Source organism: Drosophila pseudoobscura, chromosome 2 (genome assembly GCF_009870125.1).
Source record: "Drosophila pseudoobscura strain MV-25-SWS-2005 chromosome 2, UCI_Dpse_MV25, whole genome shotgun sequence".
Taxonomy (NCBI): domain Eukaryota; kingdom Metazoa; phylum Arthropoda; class Insecta; order Diptera; family Drosophilidae; genus Drosophila; species Drosophila pseudoobscura.
In genome coordinates this window covers 7141405-7154294 of record NC_046679.1, presented here as the reverse complement: position 1 = coordinate 7154294, position 12890 = coordinate 7141405, and the positions used below count along the sequence as shown (strand labels likewise).

The window sequence follows — 12890 nt, the reverse complement described above, 5'->3', positions numbered from 1 at the left end:
CTGAAAATCTCGCCACACGTCAATGGAATAAATGCAATCTGTGTAAATGTGTGCGACTGTATCTGTGTGTATTTGTGGAGACCGCTCCCTCTCCAAAAATGGCAAAAAACAATTTGTATCCTCGTTTGGCTCCTTCTCGCTCGTATCTCCCCTGGCGTGTGTCCCATAAACAATGAAAAATGTTGCATCCGCCTTTGTGGTTGTTGGTTTTGGTTTTGTTTTTGCTTTTGGAGATTATAAAAATGTCATTAACATGTCAACGGGTCGCAAAAGTTCAGGAATGCTGTTGCTAAAATGTTTATGGAATTGGATTAAAATGGCAATTGTTGGGAGGGGTTTTGATTAATATTAATAAAAAGCGAACATCCATCTACCCATTCATTCCACTGTTGCCAAGCCACAAAAACCTAGAAGTGCTTACAAGAACGGTAGAGTTTATTTTTCGATCTCGTGGTACCTATCTCTCCCTCTGTTTCCCTACGTAACAAATATCACCCCCACCTGCAGAAAAGCTTTACCAGCAGCAGCAACAAAAACTATGTGACGCCAGGGCGGGCACAAGGTCTATTGATATAGGGTGAGAAATTTCCAGAAGGCTCTCTTTTGCATGGTTGCGAATGAAATATCTTGAGATAGTGAGAGTGTCATTCCACCCGAGGAGGAAGAACCTCCTCACCCTATATTAATACCCCTTTGGCGGCCAGAAAAGTCAATGATCGGCAGAGCGGCGCAGTCGCTATTCGGGTTTGTTGTTGCTTTTGTCATAATTAAACGCGACAAATAAAATTTGAGGGAAAAAAGATCCGCTGACATCGACGCCGCCGTCGCCGTCGCCAGGGCAGCACCAGGCAATAATACAACAAAGAGACAAACAATAAATTCTTCAATTAACATTCGCACAGGTAAAAAGCGTCGCGAGAGCAAGAGCAGCGCAACGCGTGAGAGAGACACCGAGCTGGCGGGCAGACAGACAGACAGGAGAGAAGAAGAGCAAGTGAAACAGAGCGAGGCAGAGAGCGTGACTGGTGTTGGTGTCTCTCTGCATACATGGGCGTGTGTGTGTGTGTGTGTGTGCCAGGATCATTTGCATTTTCGTTTCGGCGTCGCAAGGTGTCGCACAACAAAAAAAGCTGATTAAAATGCATTTTGCAAAAGCAAAAACAACAAGAAGAACGAAAAAGTGGGCACGTCGCGCATATTTGCTGTTGTTGCTGTTGCATAGATTAAAAATCAGCAAAAAAAAATATATACTGAAAAAGGAGAGGGAGAGCCGTAAAGTCTCTCGTATTCACAATTTGTATACCCTTGAAAAGCGTATTATGATTTTCCCTAGTTGGGTCATGATCAGTCAAAAAAAGTCTTTGGGAGAAAATACTAGACTTTGCAGTATTTTTTTTTATAACTCGTTAAAATTGTATTCAAATCCGATGGAAAGAACGCCTGATGATAATATCATATTTTTAGCTTCCATTGATCTTCAAGGGTATCAACATCTTCGGCCCCTCGTGGCTAGCCTTCCTTTCTGGCTGTTGTTGTTTCTGCCTGTTCTACATATTGTTTTTGTAGTTGGAGCTGGCTGTCTCTGTCTCTGTCTTTGCATTAGTCATAGCCAGCAGCGGCAGGCAGCGCCCGGGCAGCAGGCCGCCGCGCAGTCAGCGTAGACACCAGAAGACGGGACACTGTAAACGCGCACGTTGCCGAGTGATCTATGCCAGCGGACAGAGCGGTTCACCTATATGCATAGCCATTAACCAATTGGCGCCAAATAGTAACGACAAACGCGAAAGGTGTTTTCTGGCTGGACATTGACGGGGGGCGACCACCCCAGACACGCGATTAGTCACAAGAGCGAGGCAGCGGCCGCCGAAAGAGCAGCACCAGAAAGAGAAACCGAATCGCGCCTCGTAATTATTTTTTTTTTGACAATTTTTGGGTTTTTGCAAGCCTTTCCGAGAGGCAGCTTTGAGCCCCAGAACCTGGCTGGCGAGAGAGAGAGAGAGAGACACAGAGGGAGAGCGAGAGCCCCACACCACACCACCCCCACACAAACCCCCAACGAAGCAGCACCGAAGTAACGAAACGATCGCGCGAAACACTTCGGCTGCCTGCCCGAGCGCGTGTGCATGTGAGAGTGAGTGGTAAAGTGTGTGCGTGCCTGCCTTTGAGCGCAGGTTTATCAAAATTCGATTTTCATTTTCTGTTTTAATACAATTTTTGCCGTACTGCCGTGTGGAAGTGTGTGGGCCAAGGAGCAGCCAGAAAGCAGCTAAAGAAACGCGGACCACAACTGTAAAAAGAGTGCATGAGAATAATCAAAATAATAATAATAAAAACAAAAACGTGCAATACAAGTGAAAAAATAAGAAAAACAAAAGTATATTTATAATAAAATAATAAACAAGCTGTGTCTCTGTTTCGAATTCGGTTTCGACTTTGCGCCTGTGTTTATAGCGAAAAAATCACGTAATTTAATCCGTGAGTGCAGGAGAGGTGCAGGAGTGCTGTCTCGGCCCGCAACCACCCCCTTCGCGCTGGTGTATGGACGTGTATTTGGACGCGTCGTTTACCGTTAACCAACCACTTGAACTGCACGTGCAGATCGACCCCATCCAAGGCAGTGGGCAGTGTGCAGTGGGCAGTGGGCGTGTGCACCCCTCGATCAAAGAAGAAAGAGAGAGCACACTTATCAGTGCGCAGAAAAAGGAGGCAAAGAAAGAGAAGAAGAAGAGCAAGAGAATTGAGTCATCTTCGGACATGAGAAAGTGCACGAATTTATAGAGGAGAAAACACACAAAAACACGGAAAACGACTTTTTCCAGAATATTACATATAAGAAAGTAAAAAATACAATGCTCAAAATTCTGTAAAATGTTTTAAAAAATATATTTGTTGTTCCTTTCTATTTTAGCAGCGTCCTAAAAAAGTTCAGTGCCAAAAATCGCGTTTTAGTTATTAAATAATACAATTAAATCCAAAAACAAGTTGCCAAAAATTAAATATAAATACAAATAAACTAAAAAAGACCTGCGGAGCGTGTAAATAAGATTAAAAATACATTAAAATGAAATCAAAAATAACAACTTAAGCTGGAGAATGCAACAAATACAAATTACACAAAGATAAATCAAGCCAAAAATAAATACATCAAAATATCAGTGGAAATAAAACACAAACAATAAAAAGAAAAACAAATAAACAAACAAAAAGCAGACAAAGGAAAAAACGGAAAGGAAGGAAGCAGGGAGGCTGAAATTGCAACAGACATTTTTGTGATAAACGCTGACAATTTGTGGCACGTTGAATGATTGCCATAAAGTCCATCGAAATGCAGCACAACAACAACAGTGGCAGCATCGGTGGCAGTGGCAATGACAGCCATGTGCAGCAGCAGCAGCAGCAGCAAATGTTGCACCAACAGCAGCAACAGTTTCAGCAAGATTTCGTTTGGGCGAATATCGGGAATATCAGTGGCAGCAACAGCCCCATCAGCAATTCACTGCAGCTGCAGCTGCAGCAGCAGCAACAGCGAAGCGCCTCCTGGACAGCCGAATGCAACAAACAGCGCCAAATTACCAACAATAATAACAATATGAATGTCAATTACAATCAGCACTTGACGCAACAACAACAACAACAGCTGCAGCAGTACATGCAACCTACGTACAACAACTACACGCAACTGCAACAGCAACAGCAACAACCACAACAGCTAGTGCCAGCAACAACATCGCAATCGAACAATTGCTACTATGCCTGTCAGCAACAACAGCAGCAGCAACATCAGCAGCAGCAACATCAACACCAGCAACATCAACAGCAGCAGCAGCAGCAATTCCTTGCCCCCACCACCACCCCATCAGCTGTGGCTGCAACAGCAATTGCAGCCACACGGCAAGTGATACAAAGACATGTAAGTATGCCCAGACCATACAAAAGATTGTGTCCAGGAAGTGAAAATAAACTTTGAACATTTGGTAGAATATTTTCTACTATTACAAAAATATACATATATCGGCATAGAGGCATTCTTTTGCAATCTATGCAGAGTTTTTATAGTAACTCTACGCCTTCTAGGAATATTTATGGAGTGGGAATATATCTTTTCCCTACGGTAAATATCAAAGCTTGGAGCTTATGGAACAGAAAATATATTACAATACTCTAAAGACAAATGTCTTATACCGATCGTCGAATCATATACTATATATACTTGGCACATACTTGATGTATGTGGATTGAAGTATAAATATAATTATATGGTCGCATATGTATCGTTTCATCGTATATATCGTTTCATCGAAGAAGAAAAGAAGCAAATAACGGAAACAATACAATGTTATCTATCTATCTGTCCATCAGGATAGTTCTTGAAGATGTATTTACAACTATAAGGATTCCTTAATGGAATAATGTAATGAAGGATCTTCTACATTTAGTTAAAGATCTCTTTATGACGGGCAGGCGTACTGTATAAAGTGAAACAGACTAAGAAATGTATACCCTGCAAAGGAGTACATTGTACGCTAGTTGCAGATACATATATACAGATGTATCTCCCTCACATACATATACCTCGTAATAGGTGCAGTAGGAACTGTACTTGTTGGGCACCTTATGTTCTTTCTTTGTGCATTTCCCTGCGATAGTGGAGATGTTTGAGGAAAACAATGGTTACCGCAAAATGTGTCACCCTCCCAGGGCTCCCACTGCATACGCATTAGCATTCATTCTATATGTATATATATATCTGTGTTCTTCAACCCGCTTCCACTACTCGCCTCATCGCTCCCTCTTTCTCGCTCCTACTCATCTCGCGGCTTGAGAGCTCTTTGTGATTTGTTGTCGCCTTTCATTTTGCGGTTTTGTGGGCGGCGCTTGGCCACTCGATGTGGAGTGTTCCCCCCCAAATCCCCGCACTCGTTGTGGCTTCATCTTTATAATTGCGTTTTACTCGCAGCTGAGCTGGGAGGAAAACTAAGGAAAATGGCGTCGGTGGGGCGTATACTTCATGTGGTCCGACATACATCACGTATACGAAATGTTGCTGTGAGGCAGAGTGGATTGCCCTCTTTTCTTCCAAAAAACAAAATATACATGTATGAAATATATGCTTAAATTTTGAGCTGCCTTTATCTGTAAGTAAATATTTACTGCCCCTCGCTTGCTGCTTTCTGTGGCGTGGGAAAGCCACTCCCCAAAAAAAACAAACAATAAAAAATACATTTCGAGTAATTTAATTTGTTTAAACATGGGGGGAGATCCTCTCGTTAAATGTACAATATATATGTATGTATATTTGTATATAAATAAATTTAAATAAATGAATCCCGTAGACAGTTTCAGATAACAGATTGAACAGATTTCGTATTACAAGTGTTGGCTCTCCAGAACGATCATCGCAGTAATCCGATCACCCAACTCGCCCTCTGATAAGCGATCCCGAGCCAGAATAAAGCGTCATCATGAAGTGAAAATAAACCTGGTGATGCATGCCCTTGTTGTAGCGACCGAAAGTCTACTTGGCCAAGGCATTATCATCAGCGTCAACGGCCAACAGCCAACAGAGTGCCCCGAACGACAGACAGACGGCCAGCACACGACACTCCGGACCCCGGGCATTGGACCCCTCACTCTTCCAGATAAGATGTCGCTTGAGGCCCGAAGTCACGAATGTGTAGTGCCAATCCGGCCAGGAAGTGGCCCCAGTCCGGCCCCAGTCGAAAGCGTAAATAAAAGCTTGAAATCCGTAGAACGGAAATGCCAAGAGCATTGCATGGTGTTTCGGTGTTTCGGGGCGGGGGAAGAGCTGCTACGGGTCTTATCTACGGCTCGTACTCGTGCTCGTCCAAATGATGACTGGGCCAAATCATTTGCTGTTGGTTAGGACCACCTTTTACTGGTATTTGCAGCACAATGATGATAACAATGATCCCCCCAGTAAAAGGGCAAGAGTCCGCACTCCAAGAAATAAAATGCTTTAGATATATGATAATTGGATTCAACGAGGGAGAGATCTCTAAAATAAGAATGTTGGTGAATGTTATAGTGTAATTCTTTGAGAATAAGTTATCTAATGTTAAAGGTCGTCACAGATCTATCTTTTGTGACTTTTCTTTAAGCAAAGATCTAACCCCGACCTCAGAGAACTTTATTCGTGTTAATTTTATTTAAAAACTATAATTTTGTGATGATTTATTGTCGATGTAATTAATTCTATGCGTGTTTTCATATCAGTATCAATTTCTTGGGTAAAAGACTACCCACAACATACTGAAGGGTGTATAATGGATGACTTCATTATTGTTTGTTTTTTGCGTATCGAAAGTCACAATTTGTGCTCCGTTTATATAACATTTCTTTAGAACACTTTTCACGGTCAATAATATTAATAATATGTGAGTAATTGATGTTCTTTCGAAGATGGTTCGCCTTTTTAGTGTTTTGTTATATGTTTTCTTTAGAAGTAGAACCCTTCAACGAAGAGTTTATACGTTCTGTTGGATTATTAAATGCTACCTGCTTTTAATGATCTTAAAAGTTCTTAGCAACCTCAGAGTATCTACAATTTTAGGGCAGAACTTCGATTGCCCATATCCCTGGCAAAAACCTAACCGATCTTTCACGAGTGTGTCATATGTATGATCTCTATTCAAGATCGACCTCTGCTTTCCCCAAAGACTACTCCGGATGCTATAAAAAGCCATTATATTCCTCCAGTGATTATATGTCGCAGAATCATGCCTGCAAATACGAGTATGACTTGGTTGTTAGTTTTTCTTAATCTTTAGAGATTGCATTTTAGAAAAACTATGTAAATTTAAACAGACAGATCATAAGACAAGTGCCTTGAGACTAAAATAGACAGCATTCGTAAGGATCAAACGTATGTATGCTCTAGGACTAATAGTTTTCGAAAGCCAGGTGTTCAAAGAGCCAAATGACAGGGCTTCCTTGTGTTTGCTTCATACTGACTATAAAAATGATCCGATTGCAACGAGTTTCGGCAATCTAGTAGATGTAAACCTTATGTTCTGGTCCGCACTTAATGCTTTACTTAACTGCCAGACATAATCGTATTGTTAAGAGTTCATGTTTTTGGCTAAGGGAAATGCAAAAGGCATCTGTTTGTCGTCCTTGAACCTTGCCGCTTTCTGTTGCTGTTTCTTGGAGGCCAGCCTTTCGCTTTGTGGCTCTGTTTTTGTTTTTATTAATTATTACAAAAACAATTAAGAGCTTAAAATTAACAACTTTAATTTGCGGTCGTTGTTGTTTCTGTCATTATTTCGTATGCTTAATTTTTTAATGATCGTCGCTCTGTTTCTCTGTTTTTTTTCTGTTGTTTTCTTAGTGCAAAACGGTTCTACAACACAACTCATTAACTCATTTTGTTAATCATTTACTGGCGTTGCAAAGTGCTGCAAGCGGCCACGCCTCCGCGTACTTGCGCCCCCATTAGCATTTAAGTTTTATAATCAGCTGTTTTTCGAAGGTCTCTCCCCCAAAATCCCCACTCCGCCCTTTCGAAATTAGATTGGGATTTTGATTGTTTTATGGTTGTTCTGTCGAAAGTGTGTCCATGAAATACATTTGGGGAGGCCCAAAGGCAGAAAACAGCACAAAATGCACTGGAATTACTTTTTGTGGAGGGTTTTTTAATTGCAAACGGAAATGGTTTGCTATATGATTAATGGATAGGGATAGAATATACCTCTATAAAACAAAATCAAAAGAGGATTGCAATATATGTAAAGAGGATAGCCCTTATAGAGGGTCAGTCGATAGACTACATTTGCATCTAGCCTTAAGGCTTTATTACTAGAGATTGCCGCGTCATGCAGCAATGCCCCTCGGTAAAGCTTCGTCTTGAAGCACAGAACCGTCTTCTGTTTTTCTCTCTCTACTCTCTATAGATACGAATGGGTTTATTGGTTTATTCAATGGGTTCTATTTTTCTACAACCCGTGCTGGGGGAATCTCACTTCCAGTTCCGTTGGCTGCTAGGAGTACTTCCTCGGATTATTCATTTATTTCTAAGAAATCTAATCGCATTTCCACGAAATCGATGACTTCAAAGATACGAATCGATGACGTTCATTCCATGACGTGATCCCCCGTTTAATCAATGTAAAAATTATTCAAGTGATCGTATCGCGTAGTGAATGAATGACCGCTCAAGTGTTGTTTGACTTAAATAAATTATATGTCGGTAAAGTGTTTAATATTAGAATACGACACGTAATCTAATAGTTAAATATATAAATTTTTCCATCATTATGGCTTGCGTACTTGTACTTTCAAGACGATGAACAAGGGATTGGAAAATGTGGTTTTGATTAGCAAGATAGAGATACCGGATACACCGGAAATGGTAGATCAATCTTTTTGTTTGTGTGCTATCTTTTATCTTGAACAGTGACGCTAATAGATAAACAAATATTTATACGGAAATTATTTGAATTTTTAATGATTTTTTATAAAATATATGTGGAGTATGGAAGAATATCATCAAAAAAATAATGAAATAAATTATTTCAAAGGACTGGAAAATTACCCCAAAATCACACAATGCCTTAACTTCAAAAGAAATACCCATAAAAATAATTATATAGCCACAAAATTCTGCAAAATAAAAGTTTCTTCGATAATAAAGATACTAGAAATATTTTAGACGTTTACGATACTCAAAACACATATAAAATATCCATAAAATTGTACAACACCCAACAATCGTGTATTTTTGTACGATATTCTGGAAAGACCACCTAAAACCACACCAAATCGCAACAGAATCTCTTTAAAACCATATTTCAAGTGAAATCCTGAACAAAGAATAGCTCGCGCAATATTCCTGCTGCCCATTTCCGTTTCCGTTTCGCATAAAGGCTGGAAGAGTGAGCCCATCGTAACCCGTAAAATATTAACCCACTCGCGCAGAATGGATGGTAACCTAATCAGTGCACAATGTTGGCCTAGAAGCCAGTCGCCTGGCAAATTGCTCAGCAACAACAAAAGGGCGGAGCGGAGGAGGAGGAGGAGGCCATCAACCCTCAACCTTGATGTTGAGTGTCGACACTTCTGGCCCGGACGACCGTTCAGGGGGAAGGGGGCACGAGGCCAAGGCAAGGCGCGTCGCCAGTCAAGTCGGAAGGCACTCAGACACACGGCTCTTATCGCAGAGAGTAAGTGAGAGAGAAAGAGATGGCAAGGAGACTGAGAAGAGAGAGTGAGAAGAGGATCGTCTCGTACCTAATGGCAGCGACATATTTTCGGCTACCTACCGCCCGTGGCTAATGGAAAAGGATCTGCGATCTCAGACTCGAATCGGGAACGACTGCCCTGCCTAATAGATGCATTTAGCACGCGCCCAAATGCATCTCAGAGATACATTAACTGCCGCAGAGCAAGACAGCAACAAATGGTTGCTGCCTCTGAACCTGTCTGAGGCCTACCTCTCCCCATCCCCATTCCACTCTCTCACACAAGCCATCACTTGATCTGTGTGCGTGTATCTGTGTGTCCGTGTGTAAAAACCCCGCGATGAGTCATCCGCATGGCGATGCGTGGCTTACATAAATCCAACATGTGCCCCCAGCCACCTCCCCTCCCGCATGCCACAGACTCAGTGGGAGAACACTTGAAAGCGGGAAAGAGATAGACAGATAGAGAGTGAGAGAGAGGCACAAGAGCGGCACTAAAATCAAAACAAAACGTTCCTTCATATAGAAAATGTCAACAAACGAGCTGCGCGCCAAATTCCAACATTTGAGTGGAAACCAGTTTCGAGTGTCATCCAAATGTGAGTGAGAAATGCAAGAGAGGAACGGCAATAGAGAGGGTGAAGAGAAAACCACAGTAAGAGCGAATGACATATTCTCTTGCTGCTCAAAACAATCGCATGCGATAAATTTTACGCCACATTTTGGTTGCTTCTGTGTGGGTATGGATGGTTGTGCGCTCTCTCGCGCTCTCTTTCCTATTGCCTTTTGCGTTTTTTCCTCTGACAGTTATCGTCTAGTTTATCTTCACATCGTCATTCGTCAGGGCCACGGGAATCATGTGGAGCATGCGAGAGCAGTTCGTCGGGGATTTTCCCCCATGTGATTATGCGGTTTTTATGCTGATTCCAAAGAAGTTTTTAACATTTTGGGGTTTTCTGCGGGGTCAAAGTAATTTGTATACGTTTTGGGAGGGTGTGAAAACCTAAATAAACATATTTACTAACTAAATTATTATCTTTTGTTGCCATTTAATGGATTCGCTATCGAAATATATTGGAAAACCTACAAGAAATCTTTCTGTATTCCTCCCAACCCTGGAGAAACATCCTTACTGATACCTTATAGGGCTACCACCGATTCCTCCTCTCCCCCTTCACCGCACTCTGTTCATAATCATGCGACTACAACTGGTTCCGTTGCGATGTCTCCAGCCCTGGCTTCCACGCAACGTAAATTTCCAGTGCCCCTGCCCGCCAGCATGTGATTGTTTGTGTGTGTGTGCGTTTATCTGTGTGCGCTGGCGGGTTGGTGGTGTGTGTGGCGCGCAATGGCCAAGACGTCACCCGACGGTGTGGATAGCGGTCTGTTGCTCAGTTATTTTTCGCTTTTTGTTAAGGCAACGCGACTGCAGCAGCGGCAACGGAAAGCCACGCGGCCGCGTCCCCCGTAACAGTCTATCTCTCTCCGTCGTCTCTCCGTGTAGTTAATCAGTCCTCCTTTCGCACCCCACACCACCCCCCCGACGGTCATTCCTCCACCATCGCCCTCCCTCTCACTCTGTCGCGAGTCGCACTGTCTGCGAGGCGTTCGCGTTCTCGCTTTTACACGCAGCAACTGTCTGGCAGGCGGGCCTGGAGCAGTGGCTGGAGCGGGACAGCAAACAAGAAACGTTTTTATTGTTATTGCCCAACCCCCCTGCCCCATCCCTTTACCGTACTGTTATTGTAGTTGTTGTCACTTTTCGTACATTCCCCTAAAAAGAAAGAAAGAAGTGTAACTATTTCTCCATGTAATTGTGATTGCGCGTTATCTATACATACATCTACATATGTGTACATCATACATGCATAAGTACATGCATACATGAGTGAGAGTGCAACGTCAGGGCGTCAGAAAGCACAAAATAATTACGAAATATTCAACAAAATTCTGCCTGGCGAGGAGAGCGGCAAGCGTCCGAAGTTCAACGGTGCGGTGCGGGGCGTGGTCTGACGCTTTAATCTAGAGAATTCTGTGCGAACGAACCGTTAACATTTTTAACACTCTGACGGGCGGCAGAAAGGAAAAGACAGCAACAATTTGACAGCTGTATCTGAGCGAACGAGCCCGTGCGTGTGAAAGGCAGTCAAAGAGCAAGCAAACAGAAGAGAGAGTGGCGTGACAGGAGGCAAGAGAGTGTCCATCCACCCGCACATGCCAGCAATTTGTTTGAGAACGAAACTGTGAGCAGGGCAGAGCGTAAAGAGCGGAGCGCGACAAGTGCAAGTGCAAAGTGCATAAAAGGGACAGAAACAGCAACAACAACAACAACGGAACAAGTCAAAAGAGAGGACAATGAAAGTTAAAGTCGAGCGCAAGACAATAACAAAAGCGACACCAACAACAATGAGCAAGCCGAAGCTGGACGAGGAGGAGAGCGAGGAGGCGGCGGCAACGACAGAGCAATTGGACTTTCTGCCCGCGGATCTAACGGCAACAACGACAACGATAGCAGCAGCAACGCCAACAACAGCGGCCGCAGCGGCAGCAGTGCGCAATCTTATCGTAAGTGAATTGCTCTTTTGTTGATACCCTGCAAGCGGAGGGGGCAAAGGGTATGCTCGGGTATGCGAGTGGCTGGTTCTACCACGTTCGAATGAAAATGTTTAGATGAATGTCCATCGGAAATAGTTGGCTACTCCCAGTAAGGGGTATCTTTTGGTCGGAGCCCAACCTGTTTTGCCATGGAAAGGGCGGCATGTGGAGGGAAACTGGTACAACTCTACGAGTGCACAGAACGCAATAGAATGTACCCGCTGTACCCCCCGTTGAAATCCGGATCTAGCCACACAAAAAATTCACATTGAAAAATAACTTGTTTAAAAAACATATTGAACTTTTGTTGTTTTTGTGTTGGTCTTCTTTTTTTTTGCCAAATTCCATGTGTGTGTTTGTGTGTGTGTTGTATCTTTTCCCATTGTGGTCTCAGACCCGTTCCGTTCCGTCCCGTCTCCAACGCAGTCGTTTCGTTTGGACTCGAATCGGTTTGGTTTTTATTTCGTATTTACTTTGTCGACATCTTTGGAATTTCAATTTACACTCTTGTTGTTGTTTTGCGCTGTCACTCTGACGCCGCTCTCTCTCTCACGCTCTGGACCTGTGTGCGCTCACACAGATACTAAATGGAACGTGAACTCGCACACGTACACAGATTGTGGTGGTTTTTATCGCATGCGAGTTTTGAGCGGAAGAGAGCGCAAAGAGTTGGAGTGGTAGCCGAGGCACTGCTGGAGAACGCTCTCACGATGGTCGCATATTTCGTTTCAGCTGCATAAAGAAGACGTGACAAAGAGAGAGCGGGTGTACAAATATGCAACTGGCAGACCGGAACTGCCGCGCTCTGCATAAAAGTCAAAATGTGTGTTGAGTGGGAGTGCAAAAAGAGAGAGAGAGTGAGTGATTTTTGTGCTGCATTGGCACTCGTATTGACAAGGTTGCACCCCTCCCTCCCCCTTCCCGCTTGCCGTATTTTAAACTGTTTCCAATCTGATTTCATTCTCGATTTTTCGTTTTTTTCTTCTATCTTTTTGCGGTCTGTCTATTTTGGCGTGGGTGTATCTTGTTTTTATGGTTTGTGGCATTTTCCCCCAGTTTCTTGGTTGCAACACGTGCGTTGCACGCTGCACGTTTCGC

At 43.1% G+C, this 12890-nt stretch overlaps 2 protein-coding genes across 2 annotated transcripts in view; both read left to right on the top strand.

The window, feature by feature from the left end:
• The first annotated feature begins 1639 nt into the window (after positions 1-1639).
• LOC117183403 (transcription factor kayak, isoforms D/sro-like) overlaps positions 1640-12890 on the top strand; it is a 21364-nt gene continuing 10113 nt past the window's right edge. Inside the window, exon 1 of the mRNA XM_033377255.1 lies at positions 1640-3910. Within this exon, the coding sequence (XP_033233146.1) occupies positions 3302-3910 (609 nt within the window). The 5' untranslated portion in view covers positions 1640-3301. The remainder of the gene's footprint in view (positions 3911-12890) is intronic.
• The window catches only part of kay (transcription factor kayak), a 24728-nt gene continuing 22380 nt past the window's right edge, over positions 10543-12890 (top strand). Inside the window, exon 1 of the mRNA XM_033377252.1 lies at positions 10543-11762. Coding sequence (XP_033233143.1) covers positions 11553-11762 — 210 coding nt within the window. The 5' untranslated portion in view covers positions 10543-11552. The remainder of the gene's footprint in view (positions 11763-12890) is intronic.